The 16,421-nt window shown below is 38.8% G+C and overlaps 1 protein-coding gene across 1 annotated transcript in view; it reads left to right on the top strand.

Annotated features, from left to right (window-relative positions):
* Window positions 1-16,421, top strand: part of LOC149461813 (leucine-rich PPR motif-containing protein, mitochondrial-like) — a 115,266-nt gene that overhangs the window by 54,830 nt on the left and 44,015 nt on the right. Inside the window, exons 7-8 of the mRNA XM_089677848.1 lie at window positions 292-412; window positions 12,998-13,086. Coding sequence (XP_089533974.1) covers window positions 292-412; window positions 12,998-13,086 — 210 coding nt within the window. The remainder of the gene's footprint in view (window positions 1-291; window positions 413-12,997; window positions 13,087-16,421) is intronic.

Genomic DNA, 16,421 nt, shown 5'->3' with positions numbered 1-16,421 from the left:
AGCGCAGGACAAGGTAAGCGCTGCAGGGAATCCCTGAGCAAGGCCGCATGGTAAGCCCGAGTGTACTAAAACTTTACCCCGAGCTACACTCGGGAATACCGCCAGGGAAGTTAATGGTGGATTACAGATAGGAAGTGCTGCAGAGCTGTGAATTATTCTATATACCCCTCATCCCCAGAAACCCCAAATGTTTATAAGGTCAGGTGGATAGTAATGATGGTTAGTGAGTTAAAAAAGTTCCATACTGTTAAAAGGCTTATTGTGAATAATTTTATTTGGTTTTCTTTTTAGATGCATACGAGGTGTTTATGGAGAACAAGCAGATACCTTTGTCCACAAACATATACCCAAAGCTTATTAAACAACTGCTGTTAGGTGGCCTGATGGACGATGCTTTGAAAGTAGAAGCTGTGTGAGTATTGTGCGCTCAAGAATATCTTTACTCTCCATGTTATGAGCTGCCGATATGTAGTTAAAGTGGTTGTAAAGGGTTTTTTTGCCTTTGTGCATTCTATGCACGAAGGTAAAAAACCTTCTGTTTGCAGCGGCCCCCTTAACACTTATCTGAGCCCCATCCTGGTCCTGTGATGTCCACAAGAGCCTTGGTTCTCTGGGAACCCTCACTTATTTGCTGAGGCAGAAGAAAGAGCCATTGGCTCCAGCAGCTGTCAATCACAGCCAGTGAACCATTCAAGAGCGGGGAGGGGGCAGGGCCGAGCTATAGCTCTGTATTTGAATGGGTACGCAGAGCCGCGGCTTGATAGCACGCTTGCTTGGGTGCCCCCATAGCAACCTGTTTGCTATGGGGGCACCCGACAGGAGGGAGGGGCCAGGAGCGCCAGTGGGGGACTCGAGAAGAGGAGGATCTGGGCTGCTCTGTGCATAACCACTGCACAGAGCAGGTAAGTATACCATGTTTGTTTAAAGAAAAAAAAAGACTTTAGTATCACTTTAAGGAAAGGTGAAGACAGAGGAAGCAGTTCCCTAGCATTCCACAACTACACCCATGCAAAGGGTTGTCGTCACCTGCACGGGATACATAGATGTTCTGTGCTGCCAACTTGTTTACTTCATTGACAGGTAGGCAGCTGCGTGGATCTCCAAGTGTATTCCCAACTGTATATCTGTGTAGAACCAATGTACAGATCAGGACACCATCTGTCTGCGTTCTTTTCCATGCATCAGTCCCGCATTAAAATACAGAAGGGGATGCGCACCGAGATCCGTGCAGCCATCCACATGTCATTGATGTGTGAACAGGCTTCCTTCGCGGAACACCCCTGGCATCCCATGCGGGTGAAGACAGCCCTTCGAATTGGTGTATTAGTGAATGAGGCCTTGCTTTCTGATCACAGATTTTTTTTTTTTTTTTCCAACGCTCATACATACTCATAGTTGTCTAGTTAACTCTTTTGTGAATTGGTTGTTGCAGGCAGTACCTGAAAGGCTTATAACTCTTGCACTATATATAGCCACCTATGATGCAGATTATGTTTTAGGAAATGGCAGAAAACTATTTCGATCTTAAAGCCAAGTTGAACTTCCAAGTTAAATCAGCGAACTTTATGCCACTGCTTACACACAGACAAGGTTCCTTTTTCACAGTATACTGGCAAAGGACAAGCTTCCTTATGTAGGTTCTAGTTGCTCTTTAAAAAGGAAAAAAAAAAACTGTATGCCTTTATAAACTTTTTTTATGTACCTTCAATGTTTTTAGCAGACTTAAACTTTAATTTCAGTTCAGTTTTATTAAGTTATATTAAGTTCCATATAAATGCAAAAAATGCAGAAGTCTTTTCACAATTATCAGACCACACTTGCATATGTTGATGTCAAGCTGCCTCTCGCCACCTACTTATGGGTTGCCAAATAATACCTGATATGTTATTAGAGACCTTAGATTGTACGCCCCTTGAGGGTTAGGGACTGATGTGAATGTACAATATATATGTAAAGCGCTGCGTAAACAGACGGCGCTATATAAGTACCTGAAATAAAAATAAATAAAAAATAAAAATATGTGAATCACAGCGCTGGACCAATAGAAGTGAAAATTGGTTCCAACAGTCAAAGTGTGTTTTACTTCAGGGAAGCAGAGGGAAAGTATAGAATGGCTGAACCTGGTTCTGGTTTTAGGCTGCTACCTCTCTGATTGTGACAAAGAGAGGGCTCAGCAGACTGTAAATTCTAGAATGTGTACTGTGGAACTACTAGTACTACAATCGAATTTCATTTAAAGGTCTTTTTGAAATGTTTAATTGTTAAAAGCATCAAATACATTCAATGCATTTCGAGGGACTAACATGTCCTAATGGCATTCAAGAACAGCCAGCCATTGTTGGTGCCATTAGGGGATGCTAGTCCCCAGTAAGCCTTAACACGGCTCACCTAGTACATTCCATCATGGTTTTACGAACGTTCGCTGCTGAAGCCCTGAAAAAAGGGGGAGGCCTTTTCCCCCCCAAGTGTGGTGGATGGATTTGATACTCTTAACTTTTAAATGTCTCATAGAAACCTTAATGTGAAATGAACTTTGGCAGCAGGTGCTTCTCTGTATACATAGGAAATAATAATTACAATAATAGACCGCCAACAGTCGCAATGTAAAATACACACAAATACTTATCAATTTCAGCACTCACTGAATACACCAGTCCCTAATCTCTGAAGGTAAACGCCTGTGTTCCAGCTTTACTATTATCAATTTCAGGTAATCACCTGTACCAATAGCAATCGCCCTGTACTGTAGCTCTTTGGTCACTCTCCGGGTGAATTCACACGGGAGCAGGGAACTGCTGGGAGGCTTTACCTTTCTGGCAGCTACCTGTTTCTAGCTACAGCAGGGGGCAGTGAGGTGCGAGCTTCAGCACATCACACAGCTCTTTTTTTCTTTTTTTTTTTTCTTTTTTTTTCTCTTGTTTTGTACAAACTTTTTATGAAGTGTATAAAACATTGACTTCATTCATGGCAATGTACAGCAGCGCAATGCACTGCAGTGCTGTACAGCGCCATGAGATTTGTCATGCTGTACCCGAGACAAAATGCAGCATGTCTCTAGCGTGGCTCCAGACTGCATTGCAGTGTGAATGGGATACATAGGAAACCATTGTTTTCTGGTCCCTTTGTGGTGACAGGTGTTTTACAGTACAGTAAAAGGACTGTCGGCACACAATGTGTGGAATTTATCCTTAACCACTTCCCTTCCGGCCCATGTACATAAACAGCCGGATGGGCGCCGTGTAGGAGTGGGTAGCCATTTATAAACGTCCTCCTGCATCCATTGCCTGTGCACGCATCCCTGGGAGCGCGTGTCACCGCTATCCGGTGCCAGACACCGATCACTGTACGGGACCTCCTGTGTGAGCTCCTGATCATGTGATCACTGATTGGCCAAGCAGTGATCACATGAATAGTAGTAAGCAAGATGTCACTTGCTGACATTGCTTACTACTAGTGAAAGAGGTCACATGGTACAAGGCTATTCACAACAGCCTTCTACCATGTGACAAGTTGTGACCAATCACAGCTCTCACAGTATTTCTCAATGGCTGCAAGAATGCAGCCAGAGAGGAGGAGAAATGATTGCTTTTTACAGCCTTTATGGGTGTAAAAGCAATCCGTGTGAAAAAAAAATCTTCATCTCCCCCCACAGGTAGTACAATGTCACTATGGTGACACTGTACTGCTAGGGTGACAGTATGTTAAAAAAAAATACATAATATAAAAAAAAGTAAAAACATTTTTGAAAAATTATAATTTTTGGTTATAAATTAATTTGGGTTGTTTTTTTTTTTTTTTTTTACTAAAAAGATAGATGAATACATTTTGGCCAAGATTTATGAAGAAAGATTATTTATTTGCAAAGTTTTATATGTAAAACTTTTTTTTCAAAATGTTTGGACTTTTTCATTTATATAGCAAAAAAATCTAAATCCCAGTGGTGAATAAATACCACCAAAATAAAGTTTTATGTGTCTCAAAAAAATGCTACAAAATTCATATGGATACGGTGTTGCATGACCGCAAGGTGTGATAGCACTGAAAGGTGAAAATTGGCCTGGACAGGAAGGGTGTCTGGACTTGAAGTGGTTAAAGGGTTACTCCACTTTCGTGGGTAGCAAATAAAATCACAAATTAAAAAAAAAATTGAGAATATACTGTGCAATAGATACACAAGTCATATTGTAATTGAATGTTATTAAAATTTCCTTTCCTTTTCAATCTGCAGCGCTATATTTTCTGTAAAATGCAGTGTGGCTACCTGGTGGCCTTCTGTACACAGATGGTGTACAGAACGCCCCCCAGATTTGTAAATTCCTGCTTAGCGTACTGATTATCCCAGAAATCTGCATGAAGATACAAGGCAGATTTTGAGCATCCCCTGCAACAAATATGTCACTTTTGGTGAGATACCCCCAAAGGGAAATCACTTCTAAAGTGATACAGACCCTGCCACTTTCATCGTTAGAGCCCTGCAGGGGCAGCAGCTGTTTGATAATTATAAAACCATTATGATGCCATTCTCTTACAATTTGTACATGGACACAGACAAATAGCTGCTTCTTTAGAATAACAAAAGGTAGGAAACTGCAACACAGTTTGTTAAACTCCTTGCAATGTACATTGATCACCCAGAGGGGAACTTTTTTTTTTTTTTTTTTCTTCCTCAACAAAAGTGGGGTTCCTCTTTAAGAGGTTGCACGTTCCTCGTGTATTACTGTGATAAAAAGTTTTATTAAAACCTATATAACAAATGGATACTCACAAGTGGAATGCAAATACAGGCATGTATCAAAATGCTTCAGTCTTGGGCAATGGGATCCCGTCCTGAAATACCTCTGGTTGAAGAAGCTGACACATTTCAGGAGCTACACTCCCTTCTTCAGAGCTTTGAAGAAGGGAGTGTAGCTCCCGAAATGCTTCCGCTTCTTCAATCAAAGTGTTCCAGAACAGGACCCCATTGCCACAGACTGAAGCATTCAGCTTGTGAGTATTCATTTTGTTATATAGGTTTTAATCAAATTTTATCACAGTAATGCATGGGGAGTGTGCAGCCTCTTGTGTGTTTTTCAGTGATTTGAAGATTCCCGGATCTGTGAGGGTCACCTGAGCCAGTGGCATATACCGCAGAACCGTGTGGAGCACCTTGATTAGAGTGCTGATGTGTTTTTTATATATATATATATATATATATATATATATATATATATATATATATATCCACAGCTGAACAGGATTGCAGATTCAAATCACCTGGGGCATGCCACCGCTCCAGGAGGTATATTTGGCAGGAACTTAACCTCCCTAGCGGTATGATTATTTCAGATTTTTGGTGCTGAAAGCGGTACCATTATTTTGCATGGAAATATGTAGTTTTTTTTATTGTAGGCTGTAATATTTAGGAATAACTCACTGAAATCTATCCGAACAAGAGTCTATTAAATATGCATGATAAAATTTTAAACATGAAATTATAAATTATAATTTAATAAATAATCATAAAAAATAATATAATATATTTAATTCAATAATCTAATCAAACCAAAAACACTGAAATTTGAAATATAGCGCCAAGTTCGCACATCACTGAGCAAAGTCTCAAAATCGTTTTCAGTGTCTGACGAATTTCCCCCACGAATCATTATCACTCAATTCTGCAAGTGGTTCTGATTTACTATCGCTGTTCTCTAGTTGATCTAAACCCACCTTTGACCTAAAGGGACGCTTTTTGGACGCCATGGACATTTCTCAGTTTCCAGGCAGAAAGAACAGTCAAAATGCAGACAGGGGACAGGACAAAGCACTCGGGACAAAATGTATGTGAAATGGGTTGAAACAGCAATGTTTTACTATGTAAAATTAGTTTAGAAAAAAATGACATTTTTTAAAATTTTCAAATTTCCCGCCGGTTCCGGCGCCCATACGTCCCGACGTCACAGGGTCCGGAACACAGAAGCCGGATGCCGGCATCAGCTGGAGGAGATGGCCGGGGACGCTGCAGGGGACACATCGCGGGAGCAAAGGACAAGCTAAGCTCTGCAGGGACTCCCTATGCAGCACCGCATGGTAAGCCCGAGTGTAGCTCGGGGTTACCGCTTTTGGTATTGAAATTTTACCCCGAGCTACACTCGGGAATACCGCTAGGGAGGTTAAAGTGGAAGTAGAGGCAAAATCTAATTAACTCTAAACCTGCTCTCAGCCACATTCTGAGCCTAATCTATCTGAATCGCTATACTTGTTTATTCAGCAGCCACTCTGGTCTGGTCCGAGGCTGAGCTGTCAGAAGTGGCTTCAGTGTGTAGGACAGGCAGCCGACAACGGAAGTCCCATAGTAACTCTATGGATGACATCACTTCCCAGGCATTTCCTAGCTATTGTCAGCTTTTTCCTGCACACAGAGGGCGCCACTGGAGGCCGGACAGGAGCTGCTGCAAGAGTAGGCATAGAGATTTGTTCTTTACAAGCACTAGATAGATTAGGCTTCAAATGTGGCTGAGAGAAGGTTTATTGCCCAGTCATACCGGTACGATTTCAGGTGCGATTTGGAAATTGAAATCGCATCTAATGAATGTGAGTGGCAGTGTCTTAACATTTGCTATTTGCTGCAGCGCGATTTCTAAAGTAGTTCTTGCATGACTTTCTTTGCAGTTTTGTCGCAATTTCACATACGTAGAATATAACGGAAATTACACTGTAAATTGCAAGAAATCGTTGAAAATCTTTACAAGTAACAATAAAGTCTTCAGAAATCGCACCTGAAATCGAGCTGAAATTGCACACAAATTGCACGATTTTAAATTGCAGCGATGTGACTGGTGACTTAGAGTTAGTTAGGTTTTGTCTTTACTTCCACTTTGTTTAAATAAAAAATCCAGCCTAGTATAACCCTTATTTAAAGTGGTATTAAAATTCTGAAAGTTAGGGTTTTGACAGAAGAGACCCTACCTCGACATATTCAGTTCAATGGGGCCACCGTACAACTACCCCCACAATCGAGTGTAATGCACGCAATTGCGGCATGGTAGTGTGCCATTTAAATGGTAAATCAGGGCTTGAGCAGGCAAATCCCCTCCTATAAAACACCTCTGAAAAGCGATTCATGCTCAGATCGGTCTCTGCCACACGAGCCCTATCGGAGTCCATTTATTTTCATAGTAAAAAATGAGAGTTATTTCACAGACTTTCATTTGCAGTTACTCCAAATAAACTGTGCAATATCTGTGCATTCATATATGAATGCAGACCGAGAAGCCAGTAGCCGATTTGCTGCACTACTAATGAGTTTTGTGTCGTCTATATTGAGCTAGTCTGGGAGACGTGAAATTAGAGATGTCGCAGTATTGGAATGAAAGATTAGGCCTGTAACAGTGCCTAACATCTATTTAATCACACTGAAGATTGAAAGATTGGGGGAAAGTAAATCCCAAGCTTCATGTAATTTACAGCCCTCCCGCGTGAAATGTTGATTTAAGGCCTCCGACAGATGGGACAAAGTAAGAAGGGGAACTGAGCAATGAGTGCTTAGGCAGGGATTAAGGGGATTGCTAAGAAAATCCCGAGTCCGATGACTATTTCTGACCCCCGTGAAGCTGAAAGTGACTGAGAGAGGATGGTCATATTGTGTCGGCAAAGGATTTTGCGGGATTGATGAGAATAATTTAGCAATGACCCTGCTTACTTCCCAATCTGCTCAGTACATAAGTTTCAGTAGGTAGAATAGACTGCTCAATTGGTTAGCCTCAAGACGATCAGTGTGATTTATCTTGATTGTTGATACACTAAATGACAGTGACCTTTTTATCCTCTCGCTACTCTCACTGCTTTCCCTGCCGCAGGAGATTTTTTTTTTTTTTTTTTGCTTTTGTTAATCTAGGAAGGAACTTTGCAAAGTTATGCTGGGATTTCATTAGTGGTCGGTGCATTTGGCAGATGCTGGAAAACAGATGCAGGGGCCAAGCTCGGCTTCTTCTTAATTTGAAAGCTTGCCTTGGCTTTCTGATATTAAACCCTTTGTCATTAGAGCACAGAGACTGCTGTCCATTTTGAGTTGTGTGCGTATAACAGCAGGTGAGGTGCCATGCGTGTTTGCTTTGTGTCAGGGGTATTGTCAGATACATGGACATATAGCGGTTTCCTAGCCAGATATGGAGCTATTTCAGGTGTGTGATGTTTCCATGTAGATTGTAAGCTCCAAGGAGCAGGGCCCTCGAACCCCTCGTGTATTGTTACTGTATTGTCTCATGTACTGTCTCCCACTATAATGTACAGCGCTGAGCAAACATTTTGGCGCTATATAAATACTGTATAATAATAATATTAATTAAATAGTACAACCCCAATTCCATAAAAAAAAGTTGGGACGCTGTAAAATCTACATAAAACAGAATGCAATGACTTGCAAATCTCATAAACCTATGTTGTTCACAATAAAAATAAAAAAAAATCAAATGTTGAAACTGAAAAAAATGTAATAACTCAGAAATGTTGGATTGTCCTATATCTTTCAATTTCTGTTACAAAAGTTACTAAGATAAGGAGGGTGGTTCTTCCCAACAGATAACAGTATTACAAACCTCAGGAAAATGATGAGACGAACATCGTCAGCACTCCTTTGCAGACATATACACCCATTTATTAGCAGTTTATTTGGCGGCTGTGATATTGCACTGTTTCTGGGCCTTAGCTCTAATGAAGTTGTACTCCCAACTTGGGACATATATAGCATTGCATAAATGGAGTGTATGCTTGCTTTAGAGGTAGTCCTATTCTCCTTTAAAGTGGTTGTGAAATATGAACAAAGTATATCTCTCTATAGTGTGTACTTGTCTCAGTTAAAAGCACTAAGTGTCATTTCTGTCTGCTGATTCATTCCTCTATTTGCATGAATCACTTCTGACATGTTTTCCTGACGCCAAGAGAAAAATGGTGACACAGGAGAGCACTACAGCAGATTGACAGCCTCAGCTCTGTTCTTGTGTGCTGTCACCTGAGGCCAGTCACTTCACTGGGTATATGTAAAATACAAACAGTTTAAGCTGCATCAACACACTAGAAGCCCATATACAAAATATATAAACTCATTACCCTCTAAAAAAAAAAAATGTTATTACAGATTAGATGTGTTTTACACATCGGTTGGCCAGTAACACTTTCTGTCCTATGGTGTCAACCCTCTGTCAATGTATTTATGTTCAGGTGGAGTGTTGTCACCCTAGGACAATGAAGTATGTTTGCAAGACCAAAAACAAACAGTTATGGATTCAACCAGATTAAGTGGGTTTTTGTATACTAACTATATACAAATTAAAAATCTGTGGCCAGAACATATAAACAATTCCTTTAATCATGCAAAATAGACATATAAAAGATAAAAACATCTCCATGAGCTTCAACTGCTCCTATATAGAAAAATGTAACGATGCCATATACTATGTACTATATATCACATGGTAATCATTTAATTGCCAGCAACCACTAGATGTAAATGTATAAGCTAAAAATTAATAAATTAATAGCTTATATCACCGCTCCAAAATGTGGAATAATTATTCTATGAAAAGTCAAAATTTTGATTAGAGCTGATATTTTAAATAAATTAAAAACCATATAAATAGGTGGAAATACCATAAACCGCGCTCTCAAATAATATGTGATAATAACCCCAAAGATTATAAAAAATTAAAAATTTGTATAAATAAATATTCAAAACACAGAACAAAATATATATAAAAAATATTTTTAAAAAAATCATGATTTTTTTTATATTATTAATTTATTTATTTTGTTCTTTGTGTTTCCAACCATTAGATGTATTGGATTCCAGCTCCCAAAGTTCATGGTTATCAGATCAATATATTCCATAGGCATATGTAGTGTTTTGAGTTTTTTTTCTCCATAGACATATGATTCATGGACCAACTTTATCCAGACAATGTGAATTAGCAATGGTAGAAGGAGTCTCCATGTGTGACAACAATGTGTAGTCCAGAGGAGGATACCATACTCTGTTACAAACACCTTCATAACAATCACCATCTTAACATTAAAGATGTTATTTAATAGATGTCCCAATGGAGACATAATGTCCAAGGACACAGCACAGTCTACAATAACCTCAAAGTTTGTTGTGTTCCAGAGGAAGAAATTAAACCATGTGGGTTCCTCACCACCCTCTGATGCCTAATACATGGGCGCCATCCAGAGGAGGGTTAATAGGGAATATCTTGTACCTTCCTCGCACACCAATACATCATGTGATAACCGAAATCTTGATCCATGCAAAATTCACATAGAATATAGGAAGATGGATTATAGTAATGAAGGTTCCATGATGAAAAAGGACATGTCCATATACAAGTTACCCAAAGTCCTTCAGAAGTGGTAGAGGTTGTAAAAGGCAATGAAGGAAGTACTTTATGTAAGTTTGACTGTATACTTCTCGTAGTACTGCAGGCATCTATAGGTCATCAACAGTGGGAGGCCACGGAGAGAAAAGAAGCCATCGTGGCCAGTTTCACTGGACAAACCGGCTGCCTAAGAGGTAGGCTGATGTTTGTTTGGCATGCCCTGGAAAAAGGCCCGTAAAATGGCAGCTGAGTCCTTTTCGCACATACACATTGCGTCATGTCACACGTGTGTGGGCGATGACGACATGCACCAGGCATCATTCACGGCCGCAGTAATCGGCCTATCTTGGGAACACATTTCTCTCATAAAGATCCCTACTAATGACATCTAGTAGATGATCAACAGGCTGACCTAAACAAATACCATTCTATTAAACCGGGACATAAGTGTTCATACAGAACTAATACTGCAAACAAATCCCCCAAAAGCTGAATATAAGCAGACTTAATTTAAGCCCATTCTAAGACATGCCAAACAAAATAAAATTGAGAAACATTTTTACAAAACCAAAAAGAATTGAAACAAATGCTCTGACCACTAATTTTCAATATAAGTGTAAATTAAATGTAAATAAATTTCAGTGAAGTATGTTATGATTACAGAAAACTCCCCCTTCCCTTCTCATTTCCATATCATGTTGGAAAGGGCTCGGTAGTCCATTGAGAGAACTGGAAGCCAGGTACCTGTTAAGAGTGCAGCACGGACCGTGTGTACAAAATATTGCCAGCTCACAAGGTTTCTGGCGAGATAAACTAGTACTTTTTTTTTGCATGTTAAAGTGGAACTTTAGTCAGAAAATGAAGTCCTGAAAGATCACTGTAGGTTGGCCCCTTTTGCAATGTAAAACACTAAAAAAAAAAATAAAGTACCTATACTGTTTAAAATCCAGTAAGACACCGTTTCACGCTACTCTGCACATGCTCAGTTGTCATGTATTCTCAGCACTGTGCCGTAATCAGTGATTTACTAGAGGCCGATTTGCTGACAGCTTAAAGATTTAAGTTGGTTATAGATGGATTGAATCTCAGCCAGTCCCTGCTGAACCGCCATGATTCGCTCCATCTATGGGCAGGCTGATTGTACCCAAATCAGCATTTTGGATATTTAGCATGCGACTATTGTTAGCGGCTATAGCCGCTAGCACTAATCCTTGTGTTCTCCTGGTAGGGACAGCTCCCTATGCCTACCAGCTGGGAGAACACAATAGTTCTGCGGGAGGGATTACCCAATCAGCACTGACTGACTGTGACACTTGGTTGCAGGAATGAAAATTGCATAATCTATGGCCTGCCTCATGGCTGCTGAGAGGAATCAAGAATGACAGACTGCCGAGGGAACACAGATTAGTGAGGGAGAAAAAATGTTGGAGAGGTGACAGGACAAACTCTGCTGCCAGGGAGCCACAAAAGAGTTAAACTTACACAGAATTGTATAATATCTCCCTGATATTCTCTCTTTTTGCCCTCAATAGTGGCAGCCTGTGAACTTCAATATTGTAAAGCTTCTGGCTGCCTTCCTTTCTAGCAGAGCCAAGACGTACAATTTCTGTAATTAAAATGCACAAATTTTAATTACAGAAAGTGACATATAGCTTTTGAGACCAAGGAGAGGGGGGAGTTTCCAATGAAGAAGTGACTGCTCTGGGCTTCAACAAAATGTCAACTTGCAGCAAGAAGACACAGGAGCACTGCTGGAGGCAAAAAACAGCACACACTAATTTTGGTTGCATATTTATTAATGTGGAATGTTTTTTGTTTTTGTTAAAGATAATTGTTTTAAAATTGTTAAGGGTAAAGTTCAATTTTAAGGCAGCTAAAGACCCCACATTGTGGGCACCAAATCCAGTAAGACAAAAAATGGCGGCCTTTCAGATCACTTTATAATTTGCACAATAAAAGTGCGGATGGACTGGGCAAGTACGCTGAACACTACAAAAATTCCCCAGCACTCAATCCAGCTAGTTAGCACAAAAAGCATGTTTAATCAGAAATCTATTTGTTCTTTTTTTATCTTCTGATGATCTGTGTGATTATACGGTTCTCCTTGACTGTAATGTGAAAATTAATCGTCCAAAACACTGTTGTGTTAATTCCTGCAGTCAATTTCAGTAGCAGTAACCGACCCATCAAAAAAGGAAAAAAACATATCCCTGCTCCATTTTCTGTTGTATAATTACAGTGAAGGATGATGTAAATGAGCATCAAGAGGGTATCTTTCATGATATACATTGAAAAGACATAACAGATGCGGTTATTTTAGTCATCTAATATGTCAGCGTTCCAGAATCTGAGCAGATTGTTTAAAAAGGAAAATCTCGTTACTTTGTTTCCTTTTTGTCGCTCATTTTCAACTTTGTCATCTGTCAGATCATAAAGAAGGAAAAAAAAAGAAAAGAGAAAAGGGGGGAAGAAAAATAATTATTCTATAACCATTGACAGTTTAGCACAAAAGCTGTCTCCAGGTCGATATTTTCCAGCAATATTTTTAACATATGAACAGTAGTTTTTGTAATTTCACCTTCGAGCTTAACCGATCATTATCCTATCAGAAGCATGTCAGTAATGCCTTTTTGACTGTCTGCCTCTTTTAGTGCCAAGAGCCACTTCAGCGACTTCAGCATGCAAACTGTTTCCCGCAATCTCCTTCTGGCAGAGCAAGTTAGGCGGGACTGTTTGAAAGGTATGTCATAATGCTTGACCTTTACGTCACATTAATGCCTCTGTAGATTTTTCTTGTTACGCCCTTCGAATACTCAGATAAAGGAGTCCATTTAGCAAATTACCTGCTTATCAAGAGCCTTTTGTGGTCTCGGAGAGACGTAAATTACTGTACATGCATTTATAATACATCTTGAATATGAATGTACTTGTCATTTGACCACTTAGTCCGGTTTCCATCCCATTTAACACAAGATTTTTTTTTTCTCCTTTCCTTAAGATGAAGCTTTTCTTTTTTTTTTTTTCTTTTTTTTTTTCTTCCTCTTTTCAAACATGCAAAATTTGTGTTCCACTTTCAGGGAGGGAAAAAAAATGAGTACATGCTTTCATCAGTGTTAAAATTCACAGCGCAGCAAGTCAGTTTGATTTTTGCAGATTAACATAATATAATGCCACTTGACACCTTGTGCATGTGTATGTATATTTAACAAAAAAAAAACGTATTTCGTTTCTAGTGTGAAGTATCATAGGAGCAAAAATAAGTGGAAAATGTGTATACGAAATGATTACAATACGGCAATTTTTTTTTTCATTTTTTTTCTTAGCCAATCATAATTTTTTTTTTTTTTTTTTTAACTAAGCATTTTTTTTCTTTTTTGATGTTTTGTTTTCGCATTCAAATTGAGATTCTTTCAAAAATTGTTTTTGAGTGCTAAGCAGTAGCAACAAGTTAAAAAAAAAAAAAAAAAATCTGTTGTGTTAAAATTGTTTGATAAAATGGTTTTGGCTGCAGGTTCTTTTAATAAATTGAATAATACCAGTTAACTAGAGAAATACTGCTACCTTAGATTATTTTGTTTTATTTTTTTGCATGTCTGTTTCTAAAAAAGTAAGTGTGTGTGTGTGTGTGTGTGTGTGTGTGTGTGTGTGTATATATATATATATATATGATAAACATGTAAGTATGATTAAAAAATATATATATATGTTATAAATATATAATTTTTCCACAATTTAAATCTATTTGTATTGTAAAATTTTCTGTTTTTCTTTCTATCAATTGATGCTCAAAAAAATGAATAAATAATTATACGTGATGCTACTTATCCTATGACTTAACAGCTGTCAGTATAGGCCTGAATGGTGTTAGATCACGTGTCCCTATATAACAGCACATGCATCAATGTAAATCTGTTATCAGATGGCAGGTTGTCCTCTGTAAATACTATGGGATAATCTATCATTTTCGATCATTTGCGAAAGTGATAGTGCTTTATTGTAACACAGATCCTATATTTGCAGTCTCCCATCATCCTGTGAACTGGTCATTAATACAATTTGTCTGGCAACCGGATTGCCATTTGTGCTTTGCAAATTCAAAGTGTTCAGTTAGCATCTGGCAGGAGTACATTTATTTTATGGTGAAAACTGTTTCGCATTGACACGCTGGGCAGTCTTGCTTTTATGTCATTTTCTTAAATACATTTTTTATACTGTGTTTAACCCCTTCATGCCTAAGGGTAAAACAAATCTAAATGCCTAAGCACAATTTTGCAACGTTGACATGTGTTAGTAAAACCGTCCATATCATCACAACTACTTTGTACATCCAGTTGAATTATGCCACCTTTTTTCAAGACAAATTGGGCTTTCATTTGTTGGTAAATGGTAATGGATATCTCCTGATGTTTTTTTTTTTTGTTTTTTTTGTTTTTTTTTATCAAAGGAAAACTGGCCCAAAATAGCTAAAGTAAAAAAATTATTTTTTTTTTACTATGTGTTTCTTGTTACTACCATAACCTACCACCAAAGAACAACCCAAAATAAATTCTCCAGCTCTTGACGATCGCAGCAATACCATATATGTGTATGTTATTTGTTGTTTGTACCTGTAATACAGCCCAGAAACAATAGGGCACTTTTTGTTTAACTAAAACACACTTACACTAACACTGATACTAAGTTTAAATCAGACCTTGACCCTGGCTCTGAACTAGAGCAAGCCTTGTTCTGGGTATTTCTTATTTTTTATTTTATTTTCTAATATTTACTTTATTTTTAATTTTTTTAACAAACATTTTTTTTCCCTTCTATGCCAGGAGTTAGAGAGATACAATGCATCTCTCTCCTCCATTCATAAAGCGCAAAAAAAACCCCAAGGGGGCCGGGCTGTATAGTGACTGATCACTGTGATAGCAAATCAGAGGCTATCACAGCGATCATGTGACCTGGAATCGGGGGTCCTGATCGTTAGAACGGGACCCGAGGCTCTCATTGACACCCCAGTCTTTGTGCTGGGAACGCGCCATTCGGAGTGCTCCAAGCAGAAAGACAAATACGCAAATATGCGGCCCCATGGAAAAAAAAAACAGTTCTGTGAGGCTGCATATTTGTGTGACATCGGTGTCAAGGGGTTAAAGAAGCTGTATAGTCAAAAAATATTTTAAAGGATTGCTTAGAGGTTAGTGTTATTGTCAAAGATTTTTGTTTAGTTATTGAAGCATAAATATATATTTTTTTGTTTTTTTTAACACCTTTAATTTGGTTATCCACACCTATCGGGCTAACATCCACATCCTCCTATCTTTGCTGCTGGCAGGTATGCAGTAAATCATATTCATGGGAAGTAAAAGGAGAGGCTGTAGAGAGTACAGTCAATGGAGAGAATTGAATCAGAGGACAACTAATAGTTTGCGAGGCAGAATGGATAGTGATCATTACTGGAAATAAATGATTTGCTATGGTTAAAACTGAAGTGAGAATTCTGGGGAAGAATAGTTTTAATACAGCTGACCCATCTGGATTCAGCATATATGGGGTGTAACAATTTAATTCCCGTAATGGACTGTTAAAAAAAAATTAAAAAGTTTGCTTACCTATACACTAGTGTCTGTTGTCACCTTCACAGTAGTCTTTGTGAAGCAACACACTTTTCTAGATGACTGCGCCACCGCAGGAAACATTCATGGAATTTGTTTTCAGGAACGCTGCACAGTATCTTTTTTGCGTCATACTGGATGTCTAGAATATCATCAAATCTGTGTCCTTTTTAAGGAATTTTTTAATTTTGGAAACTGCTAGAAGTCGCAGGGTGTTAAGTCAGAAGAGTAAGGTGGTTGGTCAAGTTTCAGACTGGATTTGTGAGCCAGGAACTCATGAACACTTAACACATCGTGTACAGGAACATTGTCGTGGTGGAGAATCTAATTGTCAGGCCAGAGTTCTGGTCTTTTCCTCCAAACCGATCCCTGTAACCTTTTCATTTTCCATAATTGCATCCACCCATTGCATTTTTCTCTGCCCACTTCTTGCATCATTGTGGACATCCTCCTGTCCCTCCTTACGCTGCCTATGCCA

Source organism: Staurois parvus, unplaced genomic scaffold, assembly GCF_062004578.1.
Source record: "Staurois parvus isolate SC_StPar_1 unplaced genomic scaffold, SC_StPar_1.0 ptg000192l, whole genome shotgun sequence".
NCBI lineage: Eukaryota > Metazoa > Chordata > Amphibia > Anura > Ranidae > Staurois > Staurois parvus.
The sequence above is the reverse complement of the archived record's forward strand: the minus strand, read 5'-3'. Positions and strand labels throughout refer to the sequence as shown.